At 55.4% G+C, this 14,575-nt stretch overlaps 3 protein-coding genes across 3 annotated transcripts; 1 reads left to right on the forward strand and 2 right to left on the reverse strand.

Moving 5' to 3' along the window:
* Positions 1 to 2,152: 2,152 nt before the first annotated feature.
* Positions 2,153 to 5,686, forward strand: J7T55_012656 (uncharacterized protein; the record flags this gene model as incomplete). Its single annotated transcript, XM_053145305.1, has 3 exons — positions 2,153 to 2,185; positions 2,248 to 2,344; positions 2,415 to 5,686. The coding sequence occupies 3 exons, from the start codon at positions 2,153 to 2,155 to the stop codon at positions 5,684 to 5,686; spliced, it is 3,402 nt and encodes a 1,133-aa protein (XP_052992047.1).
* Positions 5,687 to 5,986: 300 nt separating this feature from the next.
* On the reverse strand, positions 5,987 to 9,635 carry J7T55_012657 (uncharacterized protein; the record flags this gene model as incomplete). Its single annotated transcript, XM_053145307.1, has 5 exons — positions 5,987 to 6,056; positions 6,127 to 8,580; positions 8,659 to 8,793; positions 9,279 to 9,335; positions 9,406 to 9,635. 5 exons carry the CDS (start codon positions 9,633 to 9,635, stop codon positions 5,987 to 5,989), a joined length of 2,946 nt encoding a protein of 981 aa, XP_052992048.1.
* Positions 9,636 to 12,146: 2,511 nt separating this feature from the next.
* On the reverse strand, positions 12,147 to 13,763 carry J7T55_012658 (uncharacterized protein; the record flags this gene model as incomplete). Its single annotated transcript, XM_053145308.1, has 1 exon — positions 12,147 to 13,763. The coding sequence occupies one exon, from the start codon at positions 13,761 to 13,763 to the stop codon at positions 12,147 to 12,149; it is 1,617 nt and encodes a 538-aa protein (XP_052992049.1).
* Between the last annotated feature and the right edge of the window lie 812 nt (positions 13,764 to 14,575).

The following is a 14,575-nucleotide window of genomic DNA, read 5'->3' on the forward strand; positions in this document are numbered from 1 at the left end:
TGCCCCGTGCGCCTGGGAGATCCGGCGTGGGGGGTTAGAGGAGTTCTGAGTGGTGCTGAGTGGTGGTGCTTGGGACGGGTCCAGGAGACCTCGGGAGGCTTGGAGATTCATGGATCCTTCTTTGATCTTGGATAAATTATCTCATGGCCGGGATGGAGGGCTGGCAAGGCTGTTGGGAGACTGGGAGATGAGGGCAACAGGGCATCTGGACTCGCCAGACCACGGCTCCCTGTATATGAAGTACCTAGGTAGGTAAGCAATGTTTTGGACAGTGCAGTATTGTTATTAAACGGGCCCGCGGGCTGACGGGCTGACGGGCAAATACAGAGTGCCTACAACACACACACTCGCGCGGATGTGGGCCCTGGCTGGCTCCAATATTCCAACCAAGGTTCCAAGGACGATGGTCGCTACCCAGGCACCTACAGTAGACCAGCGTGACCAGGTACTTCCTACGACCACCCTCTCTGCTGGCCGTTGAGTAAGGTTGCAGTACCATGGGAATCGTCGATGCCAGCCGACATGGAGGCAGACAGACAGCACAATGTCGATGAAATTACAGGTATGCACTCGGCAGATTGTATTACGAGGGCCAGGCTAGACTCCTGTAGACTATGGTTGCCGACTAATTGTCCGTTGATGCTGCAGTCCCCAACGGAAACATGGTCGCAACACAGATCTCTCGGTCCGCCTGCAGGTGTAAGCAAGCATCATGTTTGCTGCTCGGTGAGCGACAAGATCGAGGGAGAGAAGAGACGGCCTCGTTCTAGCGTCCCAATTGGTGCTGCGCCGTTCCATCGAGGTGGAACACCAATGTTCAATCCACTCCCAACCCCTCCGCATGCGTCCTGGCGTCGCAGAACATTCTTAGATCCGTACTCGAGCTGTCTAGACGCTCGTGGTGGGACATTTGGAAGTCGACCTAGGCATAGCGGCGTCAGTGCTGCAGGATCCCACGATGGTGAACAACCAACGGCGCTTTCGCCCATGCCAGCTCTGCCCAGGCGATAACGTCATTCATTGCCTGGCATACCCATGCTTATCAGAGAGATGGCAGCAGGAGCTTCATATCTCTAGCAGCAGCCTAGGTGCAGGCCAAGCCAAGCCAGGTGCCAGCCCAGCCGCCTTGTTGGAGGATGGAGATGGGAATGGTTTCGAAACAAGGTCGACGGCCGCGCCCGACAGACCGAGTCCACCCCCTGATGCCGCAGCTTTGTGCGCCCGTCCCAACTTTCCGTTTCCCACTTCCCGTTGCCCATGTCCCATGTCCCATGTCCCAACACAACACCACACACATCACGACACACTCTCTGACACTGCACGTGCCCATTGGCAATCGAATGGGCAGTTGGGCTAGCGGGAGCGAGCTTGGGATTTCCAGAGCGGCAATGGAACCCAAAGACTGTCAATAATGAATGGCTGCGGTCATTGCAGTAGCGGCGTCGCATTTCCTACATGGTAGTCCCAGGCCGGGGCTAATTAACGACCAAACTAGGTGGGTTGCACTGCAGCTTGCAGAAGTTAGTTTGTTCGGCGTTTGAGCACCTCTGCCAGAATTACGCAAGACTGGCTGACTGGCCACACAGCTTGCTCGCCAGCTAGCTCTGCTCTTCCAAGGTTCATACGAGCTGCTGCAGCCGCGAGACGCGTATTTGGAGGGATGGATGCTGCTGCACAACGTCAGGCGCATGCATTGGAACATCGATGCCGTCGCCGCTCGATACTCGATACGAGATGCTACACACAATCTCACATGTACATGTGATTTACCAAATTTCCATTACTACCACGCAAAGCAGAACATAGGAATTGGCTTGCTGTACCTGGGTAGTATGCTGATCATGTAAAGCTCACACAATCCATCTCGTTGAGGCAGCAGGGGGCCCGAACCTATCGCTTATGTAAGCACAGACGCGATTCGACGCGTGCTCCTCGTCCGGCCGCGAGATGCTGTCGGCAGGCTGCAATGAAGGCGACAACTTTCATAGTCCTAATGCATCTTGGGTTTTTTCAGCATATTTTCTCTCATGGGTCTGACAGCGTCTTCTGCAACTCACTGTAAATCTGCTAAGGGATGACCGAGGTGACCCGCTGCTGTCTGGGTCGTCATCCTCTGAAGCCTGCAGGCTGAGAAGGCCGCGCATCGTGGACGATGGCGACCATCAAGGCCATCGAGGCCACCTCTGTAAGTTGCACTATTCTCATTACTGCAGCTGACAGCTGATAATTTTCTGCTCCCCTTTCAAGGTCCACCAAATACAGTCTGGTCAGGTTATCATCGACTTGTGTTCCGTCGCAAAAGAGCTAGTCGAAAATGGTCTTGACGCTGGCGCAACGAGCATCGGTATGACTTTCTGGCTAGCACTCACCCCACGTGAGTGGATATTATGATGCTGAGAGACTCCTGTAAACAGATGTCCGGTTTAAGAACCAGGGCCTCGACTTGATTGAGGTCCAGGACAACGGCACAGGCATTTCGCCCGAGAACCACCAGACTCTGGCTTTGAAACATTACACTTCAAAGCTGTCCACCTACTCTGACCTGAGCACATTGGAGACCTTCGGCTTCCGTGGCGAGGCCCTGTCCTCCCTCTGTGCCCTGTCAAAGTTCACCGTTGTCACTTGTCTTCAGTCCGAGGCTCCCAAAGGATCCAAACTCGACTTTGAGACTTCGGGCAAGCTCAAGTCTACCAGCGTGGTTGCTGCTCAGAAGGGCACAACCGTCTCCGTCGAAAATCTTTTCCAGAATCTGCCGGTACGGCGCAGGGAGCTGGAACGGAACATTAAGCGTGAATGGGGCAAGGTGATCAGCCTTCTCAATCAGTATGCCTGTATCCAGACTGGGGTCAAGTTTACGGTTTCCCAACAGCCGAACAAGGGCAAGCGAATCGTTCTTTTCTCTACAAAGGGAAACAAGAGTACCAGAGAAAACATCATCAATGTCTTTGGGGCCAAGACAATGGCCGGCTTAGTTGTCCTGGACTTGAAACTTGACCTGGAGCCCACAACTGGCTTAACCCAAAAATGGAGTACACAGGGTGACGGCGGCACCCACGAGATCATGGTTCGAGGTCATATATCACGGCCAGTGCACGGTGAAGGGAGGCAGACTCCGGACCGACAAATGTTTTACGTCAATAGTCGGCCCTGTGGGCTGCCCCAATTCGCCAAAGTCTTCAATGAGGTGTATAGGTCGTACAACTCGTCACAGTCGCCGTTCATATTCGCCGACATACAGCTGGATACACACCTCTACGATGTCAACGTCAGCCCGGACAAGAGAACCATCCTCTTGCACGACCAGGGGCGCATGTTGGACAACCTCCGGGAATCCCTAATTGAACTCTTTGAGAAACAAGAGTACACAGTTCCCGTGTCACAGGTTGCGACATCTAAGCTTCCGCCTTTCAAGAAATCGACTGTGACGCGGGAGGATACAAATGGCTCTGAGGGAGGCTCGACAGAAACGTCGTCCGCTGCGCCCGATAAAGTTGCGGCTGCTCATGCTCAGGAGGATGATGGTCCCGATGTGTCGGAAGACGAGGAGGATACCTCAGGAGCCCTACGGATCAAGAATCTGGCTTCTGCCAAGGCCCTTTCGAGAGATGCACAGATGAACTCGATGACGCGCTGGTTGGACAAGAAGTTGGCTTCTCAGGAGGAGGCCAGTCCGGAGCCAAAGAAGGCCGCCACGCTCAGTCTCAACGAGACTGCTACTGAGGATATGAATGAGACGGTGCCAAGAAATGGGGAACTGGACGTGTCGGGGACTTCCAGTAAGCCTGATGAACAGGTACAGTCGGAGTCAACGAACGTACGGGTCTCTGCAGCAGAAACTGGTGACGGCGACGATGCATTTATTACCCGTTTGTCCCGGATGAAGCGCTCCTTTCTCCCCGAGTCCCTTCGAGACGAGCCGCCATATTATGGAGCACCTGATGAGCTGTCCATTCCCGCTATTGCAAAACCAACCAAACCCATAGATACTGCACCGCTCAGTGTCTCCGCCCCAAGGCCTCCGAAGCGGTCATCTCAGGAGGTCGCAACCATCACAATCGGAGACCACTCGGTGACAAGCGTCATTGGTACACCTGCAAAGAGGATAAGAGTAGACGAGGCAGCTGTGCAGCTCGACGTCCCGCAGAAGGCGGCAGAAGCCCCAAAAGCTGCAGCACCTCTGCCTTCTTTTGGTGGGCGCCTAACACAAATGTTTTCTGCGGCTTCTGCTTCGCGGACGTCAAGAGAGAGGGAAGGCCTACACACTGAGGACTCGGAGAGCGTCGAGGACGACGACGAGGGAGATGCGGAAGAGGTGGAAGACGTAGACGAGGATGAAGAAAGAAGCGAGGACGACCATTTTTCTGACGCAGAAGCTGTACCAGACCAAGAGAAGGTCGTCGATAGCGACAGCGAGTCGTCGGCATCCTCTGCATTATTCGTGGAACAGGAGGAGGAGTACGACGAGACCTCAGCATCGCCTGCTGTTGAAGAGGCGGCGGAAGTGCTAGACGAAGACGATGGAGAGTATATTAATGAGGAGGAGGCAAAAGCCCGGGAAAAATTGGAACCGCAGAAAAGCCCCACTGCTGCCGAAGAGGTTGGTCATGAAGCCAGCGAAGAAAATCAAAAGCGGACTCAGACATTCCTAAAAGGAGGTGGAAAGAACAAACATTCCACACAGGCCCTTCTGCAGCGGCTTACTGTCGATGAGGAGTGGCTCCAGAAGCGTCTAGTCTTCTTCGACGCCCAGAGACGTGGATACGCCCCAGCAAGGAAAGATCACGACTCTGAGGACTTGGACACTGGTCTTGAAGCTGGGACACAGGTCGCAGAAGACAAATTGTCCCTCACTATCCACAAAGGCGACTTCTCTAGGATGAAGATCGTAGGACAATTCAACCTCGGCTTCATCCTTGGAGTCCGACCTGGCACCTCAGCACCCAGCTGCGCCACAGCGAGCGCCCGGGCAGACGGGCCGAGGGACGACGACGAGCTCTTCATCATCGACCAGCACGCGTCGGACGAGAAGTTCAACTTCGAGCGCCTGCAGGCCACGACGATAGTCCAGTCGCAGCGCCTCGTAAGGCCCAAGCCGCTCGAACTCACGGCCATCGAGGAGGAGATCGTCATCGAGAACCACGCAGCCCTCGAGGCAAACGGTTTCCAGGTCGAGGCCGACACGTCGGGCGACGAGCCCGTCGGGTCGCGGTGCCAGCTCCTCAGCCTGCCGCTCAGCCGGGAGACGACCTTCTCGCTCGCCGACCTCGAGGAGCTGATCTCGCTGCTGGGCGACAGCCCTACAACCACGTCGTCGCCTCCTCCTGTCCGTGACGATGGTAACGGCGACGGCGACGGCAACGTTGGCCACCACAGCGGCAGCACTGCTGCACCCAGGAGGCACATCCCCCGGCCGTCCAAGGTGAGGAAGATGTTCGCGATGCGTGCGTGCCGGAGCAGCGTCATGATCGGCAAGGCGCTGTCGCACAGGCAGATGGAGAAGGTCGTCCGGCACATGGGGGACATGGAGAAGCCCTGGAACTGCCCACACGGGCGGCCTACGATGAGGCACCTATGTGCCCTGGGGACTGCGTGGGACGAGAAGGGATGGGCAGAAGGCGACCACGGCGATGGCGTTGGGGGACGGACAACGGACTGGGCCGGGTACGTGAGCAGGATGAGGCAGTGAGCCTGCAGCACAGGCATAGGCGCAAATGATTTTCTTCAGAATGTATCAAGTTCGGGAATCAGGCTTTAGGTGCCAAGGTATTTAGATCAGCCCAAGTTTCTCTGAGAGCTTTCTTGGTGCCGCCATAAGTATTTCTGCATTACTGGAGCGAGCTAGCTAGCCATCATGTCTAAGCAATATGCAACAGGTAATCATGATGAGCCAGATTCGTGAGAACAAAAGTTGTGGGCCGGTTCTCTCACTTCCATCGTCCAGAAGCAATACGCTAACAGTAATCGCTAACACCCGCCCCGTTTCGGTCTATGTCATCGACGGCATATCAAAATTGAGTTGGCTGACTTGATCACCGTTGATGCCAAAGAATTGAAGCCTGAGGGGATAAAAGTTAGTGATATGCAGCCCATGCGACAACGGCGAAACTGCAAGAAGGAACAACTCACCAGTCTTCCACGTTCAAAGTGCTTGGGACCGGCGCTCCCTGCGCGCTACCCGTACTCCAGCTGTCGGGACTCTGTCCGTCAGGCAGGGTTGAATCGAAACCAGTGTTCCACATGGTATTTTGCGTCTGTTGCTGTTGACCTGGTCCACTTTGCTGGCCCGGGAATCCAGCGAGACCAGGTTGCAAGAAACTTTGGGTGTGCTGCTGCACGGGACTACTGCCCTTACTCGTACTATTCGGCATGCCTTGCTGATGTTGATGACCGCCAAATTGCATGGTCGGGGCTTGCTGTGCCGGTCTGCCCTGTTGCATCTGTGGCATCAGGTTGGGATCCAAATTTTGATGGGTCTGCGAAGGAGAAAGGTGTGGGAAAAGAGGCATGCTTGCACTTTCAGGGAAGAGCTGGTCCGGCTGGAAGTTCTCCCAAACTGCTTGCGACAGATTTGGCGAATTTCGCGTCACAAGATACAGGTCTGGAGGGGTTGTCGGTACAGAGAAAGACGGATTGAACGGAGTCGGCGGTCTGGTCTGCGGTCGCGACGCCGTCCCGCCCATGAAGGCGTCCATGTTGCTCTGCCTGGTGCCGCCAGGCGATGTGATCTGGGGTGGGGCCATTGAATGACCATGCTCATTCTTCGTGGCTTGACTCGGTGTCTGAGGCCGTGAGCGTTCATACGATTCTTGGGGAGTTGGCGTGGAGACGCTGAAGTCGATAGCCATGTCATCATACTTTCGCTTTGCTGACTCCCTCATTTGTTGTTGGTGATGTTGCTGCTGCTGATCGTGAGCATGTTGCTCTAGTTGCTGCATGCTCCTCTGGAATTTGCTATGTCGCTTTCCCGCCGCCTTCTGAAGTCTCTCCTCAAGGGTCCTGTTGCCGAGAATGGCCTCGAAGAGCGTGGAGACCATCTTGCCGACTAGCCACACTCGGGAAACATCCTTCAAGGCCACCATGCAGGTCCTAATCCGGTCCTGGGTAACCTGCTGAATGGACGGAATAGGTGATCGCATCTGGTACACATGCATGATAAGAGCCGAAAATAAACTATAAACAATAAACGCTGGGCAATAACGAAGCTCCTCATGAGCAGAAAGATTTTCTATGATCGACGTGATCATGGCGGCCGCCTGGAAAGCAATATTCCTCGAAGGATAAGCCGCATCCTCGGGAAAGCGAGAGGAGCCTCCGCCCGGAGGCATGTGTGCGCGGTGTAGCAAACAGAGCGTCGTATAATAATTTGAATGGAGCAAGGCAGACCAAAAGTGGTGCCGCGGCATTTCCCAGTAGACCACTTTGGGGCAATTCTGGAGCCAGTCGGCCAGTGCCATGTCGCTGTGGGTGAGATCGATGGGATTTCGTTGACGTCCTTTGGCCGCAACCGAGTACTGTTGTGATAGCACCAGGCCCATGATCTCGCAGAGCTTGACATACTGAAGGAAGAAATGGACGTGGATCGGGTCCACGGGGTACTCGCTCGGTCGGCCGTCTTCGTCTTCAATGAAATCGTCTTCTGTCAACATCTCCACATCTGAATCATCCAGGTTGATGTGAACAGGCCGCCCGAGGGCCACGGCGACGGATCGGTCTCGAGTAAAAAGCGTCCACCAGATCCTCTTCCAGAGTCTCTTATCGGCCCTGCTGAGCTGCGAGCCCTCGACACTGCGATGCATGCCGGACCCCTGAGCGACGATTGTGGCGACACGACTCCAGTAGAAAACATTCTTGGTGACATCCTCGGGGCCTTCCCAATACCATCCCATGAGCAGCAGCGACTGCACGATTGTCACCCTGTCATCTTCGTAGCTGGCATCGTACAGTGCCTTGGCCCTTTTGTAGAAAGTCAGTGCAGCAGGGGTTGTGGACCCATTTGCGTCCATGAGCTGTGGGTTGTTGCAGACACGCGACCCGGCTAGCAGGATAGCTTGGAGGAGTAACAGCGAGGGCGGGTTTTTTGGGTCCCCGTATTGTCTCATGAATCTGGTACGATTGATGACAGGCACGATGGGATGAATCCATTTGAAGTAGGAGTCGATCAGCTCATCGCACAGCGAGCGGGGCGGGAGCAAGAAGGCACCACGCTGGTGGAGGATATCGATCTCGACGTTGTCCAGTTCAGTCAGCCTTGCCCTGGATCCTCGGACGTTCTCGGGCAGGGGGTAGTGGACGACATCCGCGGCTCCTTGTCGGTCGTTGACGAGCAGGGTCAGGTTGGACGACTCCCCAAGATAGGCAACACGGCCGGCTTCGGTGATGGGGGCACGGATGAACTTTGGTTTCATGACTAGGTTTACATAAGTATTGTTGTCGATCTCCTCCTTGTGGGTTTGTGCCGCCGTCATGGTGGTCGTTGGTGTACCTTCTGAAGTGTGATATACGGCGGGTGGCCTAGTGTTGAACGTGGCCGTCCCTGTGACGGGACGGGGAGACTGTTCCTCTGGGCCATCGCCTCGTTCACTGGATAGAACTGGTTAGCATGCACGCTGCCGAATGGATAGGAGGCAAGGGCGCTGCGAGATTGATCGCGTAATGTACCTATCCGAGTCTTTGGTCGTGGAAGCGGTCTGGGTCTTTTTCCTCTTGGGCGTTGGGATTTTGCACTCGATTTGGAAGGCGACGCAGTTGGTGCAAGGTATGCCCAAGGAGGCAGCATCGCAGCGTACTTTCCTCCTGTTTAACAAACATTGTCAGTCAGTTGTCTTGGGGCTGGCAAACGCGTGGAAACACTGGTATTGTCGTCCTCGGATGGTGCGGGGAGAGGGGGGGAGGGCTGGTCTGTCGCGAAGCTATCTCGAGCTTGGGATCTGGACCTCGGCTGTCGGGGGACTGGGTAGCTTGTTCCAGGGCAGATTTGTTGACGATGGAATTGACGTACGCATGACAAGTCTATATTGGCAAAATTGTCAATTAGCTACACATTCTGATGACAAAAGCAGAACGAAGAGGCATGGCAATGGTGTTCTTGTGTCGCGTGCGCGAGGGGCTGCACCTCGTCAGCCGGCGGAGGTGGGATACAGACAGAGTTACCGAGGCATGCAGAACAGCCCACCTGAGCCGAGGAGCTGCAATGTAATCGGTCGGCTGGCAAACGAGTGGGCGGAGAGGACGAGAAGAGGGATCTCCCAAACAAGACAAAATTAGAACCAACGACTCACCTCACAAGCCCGAGATGCTCGTTGTCTTTGGTCAAAGCACGGCGAGTCAGCGGAATCCTTCATTGCCCACACAAGGCGCGAGCTGGAGCTCAACCTCGTCTCGGCCTGTCTTGTATGGACTCCTCACCTCCTGAAGCTCAGCGCATTCGCTGCCGCGGCCGCCGCGGCGCTGGCCTTGGCTCCTCCTCCACCTCCTCCTCCTCCCCCGGATGCGGTCGGCGTAGCGCTGCTGCTGTTCCCATCTTGGTTCGCAGGCGGTGACTGAGTCTGGGACTGGGTCTGGGACTGAGGCCGTTGCTGGTTGGGCGTCGCCTGCTGCTGTTGCTGCTGCAGCAGCTCGAGGGATGGCTGGTCCATGTCCCCAGGGCGTCTTGGGAACGACGTCTTGTGGCGCTCTCGACGCGATCAAATGAAGGTGGCCGGCTCAGACAAGTCGTCGGCTAAAGGCCATCTCTGGCGCAACGGGTTGTGCTCCGGTCGGGTCGGGACAGTCCAGCTTGAATTGGGCTGGCTGGATTGAGTCGAGTCGAGTCGAGTGGAATGGTTACAATTGCAGTCCTCGGTTGGGCGGTCGGGCGCACCGGGCAAAGCGTTTTGGGGGGCACGTCGACCCTTGAAATGAATGACCAGCACGAGTTGGTGGCCAGGCGCATGCGCTGCGGATGTTTGGTCGCGCTGGATCCTGAACACAGAACACAGGGCAAGGGCAGTGCTGTAGCCGCACCGGTAGGGCAGCGCCTGTGCTTGTCCCTTCCAACTGGGCTTGGGCTGGGCAGATCGAACGTTTCAAAAGTCGGGATTTTTAGATGAACCAGGGCCTCCGCAATTCCAGTCTGGTGCTGGTGCTGGTTGCTGTGCTGGACTGTTACTGTTACTGTTAGCTGCAAGTACCCAGTGTACCTGGGTGCTGCAGTCCAATAGCTCCTCCAATCGTGGCTAGCGCTTTTGTCAACCAAATGCAGGTCGGTCAAGCAGGAAGAAGGCCAAATTTAAGGCCAGGCGGTGGGAAAACTCGTTTGCAATACCATGTGCTTCACAGCTTGGTCAACAAATGAGACGGACGGAAATAAGGAATTGAGCCATGTCCTCTGATAATGATAATGATGATGACGATGATGGAATGTCTCTCTTGCCGTCCACAGGGTCAGTGTGAGTGTCACAGCACACAAAATCAACAACACCAACAGCTATAACATCATCGATGAGCTGCCTCCCAAGGTTGCCCTTGACCACATACGAGCTGATCAGAGTTTGCCCAGCCTCCCGCTCCTATTTATCAACGTCGTTCCTCGCATGAGCAACGCATGCGGACATCTGTCCGTGCAGTGGCTGATCCTTCCGATGTCTCCTACCCATCGCCCGGCATTGCCCGTCCAGTGCGCCACTCCGCACTCCTATATCGTACATCCTCGGATAGAGGTCCCTGAGGTGTGTGGCCGCTGGCCTATCGCCATTTCATTAACATCATGGTCTCTCGTCGTGAGGATATACCAGACGGGCCAGGATAGACTCCGACAGCTAACCAGTATAGGGCCCATCTCGCGTCCTTGTGTCCTCGTTCCCACCACTTCCTGCAAGCCAAAAGGTGCTCGATCAGGTCATACGTGCACCGCTTGTGCTACACGGACGGAGCAAAGTATACTTCCCCGACAACACTAATGGTGAGCCACACACTCCTGCGGGAGCTTAGAGCCAAGATCCTCTACAATAGCGGTCCAGACCAAAGATCGTTTTCTGGGGAATCCTTGGAAATTCCGGGGAAAAGATACGTACCATTGCTCGCGTGCCTATGGGCTCTCACAGCCCCTCGCTCCAGGCCTTACACCAACGTCTTGGTGCCCCGAGGATAACCAGAAATGCCCTCACAGACAATCAGTAGCACACAAGTCCAGGGAGCACAAAGGGACACCTCATACAGACTATTTGAAACCACAACCATTGTCTGAGAATTCCCATGGCCCCTCGCAGGCATACAGCAGTGAGTTGTCTAGAATTTGAACTGCCCCAGCGTGCCGGCATGGAGAGAGACCGCAGAGAAACGACGCATGGCCTGCCCAATGGGGCAATTTCTCAGGGCCGCCGAAGAGCTTTCCTGCTTGCTTCTTCCGCGCAAACATTCCAACGCCCTCCACGCCCTCTCAAGCTTCTCCGTAAAGGAACAGAGATCTACCCTCCCCGCAGCAATGACAAGAATAGGCCTATGACGACCCATGCAATGCACCCCAGACAACAAGCTCGCCTAGCCAGCAACCCAAGCCGTCAGCCACGTCGTTGCGCGCGCGCAAGCGCGGGAAATACCGTACCGCCTGCGCTGCCATCCCCCGGCCCCACCCCTGCCCCGGGTCCCGGGCGCGAGGCTGACGGAAAAGGCGCAAAGAGTCAACATGTGAAGCTCGGGAGCTATGTTGTTGGCGGGCAGGCACTGGGCGGCCTGGAGCTCCCATCCTGGAGATGCCGAGGTCCAGCGCGGGCGAGGCTGATGCGTCTTGCTTGCGATTCGACGTCAACACGGAGGCTTGACAGCTAGGCCCCAAGCCCTGGGCATCCTATATTTCCCGGGAGATGTGGTCATTTGGATGAAATAGCAAACCCAATGCTCTTTGACTTGCCGTTCGGAAGTCGCAGAATGGTCCAAGTGAAGTAAGACGTGTCGGCGCACACGCTTTCAAGTATATTGCACGCAGTCATAACCTCAGCAGTTTCGATATTCCATTCACAGGGACATTGCTATGCTCGATTCAAAACTCAGGTCAGAGTACAGAGTATCGTTTCTTCTCTTCATTACCAGGAGACTATTCCTCGTATCCATCCACATTATAAATTCCCATATGTTCGTATATACAGTGAAGTCGCTCCATCACCCCTCTCTCAGTTTCCCAGGACAGTCCTCGTCGTCACAAAAGGCACCGAACGCTTGTTGCTTCCCATGTTTTTGTCCACGGAAACCTTCTCGGCAGCGTCAGACACAGGCGTGCCGACGTTGTTGCAGAGGCCATCGGCCTGCGCCACGGGCAGGAACACCCGCGGCAGGCCGCCCGCCGGCATCTGCACGTTGAGGCGCCCGTCGCTGTCGATCGTGAACGACTCGCAGTTGAGCACGTCGACCAGCTCCGCGCCGACCTCGTAGTCCGTGACGGCCGAGCCCAGCGCGTAAGAGACGTTGGTGGCGGCGTCGGCGCCCCCGTTGGTGTACATGGAAACCATCTGGCCCTTGCGAAAGGCGATCACGCTGCTGCTGTTGCCAGTGCTGTCCGCATCGTAGAAGATCGCCGTGGTCCGCTCCTCCGTCAGGAAATTGGCATTGGCTTGTGCGGCGTGTGCGCGGATCTTGTTGGTCTGCTGTATCCAGCCGTACAGCTCAGAGTAGATGTCGTAACCGACGCCCAGCCAGAGCGCCTCGCGGTTGGTGGGCACGTTGCCACCGGCGTAGTGCTGCTCCTGTCCGTAATAGACAATAGGAATACCGTCACGTAGCATAGAAATGGTGATGGCGTTCTTGGCCAGCGCCACGTCCCCGTTGCGGTAGGGGAAGCGCACCTGGTCGTGGTTCTCGAGGAACGAGCCGAAGAGGGAGGGGTCGATGTCGGTCATCGTCGCGAGCTTGTTGGTGCCCTCGAAAAGCGTCGAGAAATCGGCATTGGTTGCCTCAAAGGCGTCTGTGTACCAGTTCCAGCTGCTATAGTCCATGTACCCGTCAAGATATTGTTGGTAAGGGGCGAGGGTCTCAGGAGCGCTGTGGTTGATTTCGGCCAAGAGGAATACGCCGGCCGCCTCCTTGACGCCGCCGTCGGTCCAGAATTCAGGCTCAATTTCAAGCGCTGTGTCAATGCGGAGGCCGTCGATGGAATAGTTGGCAACGAGGTCCTTGATCCACTCGGCATAGATCTTGCGGACGTTGGCATCTTCAGTGCGCAGATCAGGCAGGCCCTCGAGCCAGCAGAGCTGCTCGGACTTGCGGTTGTTCCATTGGATGCTGCACTTGTCGTGGAAGTACTCGGCCTTGTTAAAAGGAGTGAAGTTGGAATAGTTGCCGGCAGACGTGGTCAAGCCCACGTGGTTCGGGGCGATGTCGACCATAAGGTACATGCCCCGAGCATGTAGGGAGTCGGCGAGCTCCTTCAGGTCGGCTTCAGTACCAAAGTGCTCGTTGATGGAGTAAATATCCTCAGCCCAGAAACCATGGTAAGCGTCGCCAGACAAGCCAAACGTGCCCTCCACATTCTTGACAATAGGCGAGATCCATACCGCGGTTGCTCCCAAGTTCTGGATGTAGTCGAGTTGGTTGGTGATGCCTTTCCATGTACCACCGCAAGCAGTACCTAGGGACGCATCGCAGAGTGGTGCTGTGCCGTCCGCCCTAGCGAAGCGATCTGTGATGACTTGGTAGATGCTCTGATTTCTCCATCCTGCTGCGTCCAGGGCCGAGGCACCGTGGACAGCCCCGAGGGCCAGCAAGGACGAGAGTGTTGGTTTGATGGTGAACATGGTGAACTAAGGATTAGAGTATTATGCTACAAAAATATAGACAAGGAAGGACGCTGTATAACCAGAAGCAAGATGCTGCAAAAAAGAGTGTCGATTAACGATTGAAATGCCCAGACAGGGTATTAAAAAAAAAGAGTGACTATGGCCCAAGACTGAACGATCGACTGAGTGCCTTCGAGATTCACCGTGGCATCTGCAGAGAGACAGAAGCTGAAGACGGACGTGAAAGAACAACCGAATAGCAGAATGGCGCCTTCATATTTGCACAAAAGTCGGCCATGATCCGAGGTCTTCACCTGAGGTTCAAGTGGTGACCCATCACTCACCTAGTCGCATTCAACATGGTGTTTGCCCGATCGAGTGTTAATAGCCGTTTTGGGCCCACCCCCTATCCCTTGAACTGCGCCGCAATTGAGATTCGACCTGCCCGCTGTGTCTGTTTCTGGGTAGAACGTATGCTCGGGGCCTCGGATAGCATCCAAAATCGTACATAGCACGAACGATGGGTCCAGTATCGAACAAGCATCCTACCCTTGAAACTCGATTAAAAATTACAAGATACGGTTCGCGTACACCTCTATCGCTAAGCGATGGGGCGATGTTTGCTGGTGAGGTCTTCCCGCCGCAGGCTTTACTCTTAAAGGCCTAGTGAAATTCAGGAACTGTGGTGCCGTATAGTGTGCCCGCTGATACTGTGTGCGGCTACGCACAGTGGCAGGGTATCAGGACAAGCATTATCACAGGTGCTGCACCTTCAATATTGAACTGGATCTATACGAAGTCGAAGCACGGCGTCTGTCTACTTTTTAAGA

The sequence above is a fragment of the Diaporthe amygdali genome, assembly GCF_026229845.1.
Source record: "Diaporthe amygdali strain CAA958 chromosome Unknown NODE_20_length_815715_cov_65_842320, whole genome shotgun sequence".
Taxonomy (NCBI): domain Eukaryota; kingdom Fungi; phylum Ascomycota; class Sordariomycetes; order Diaporthales; family Diaporthaceae; genus Diaporthe; species Diaporthe amygdali.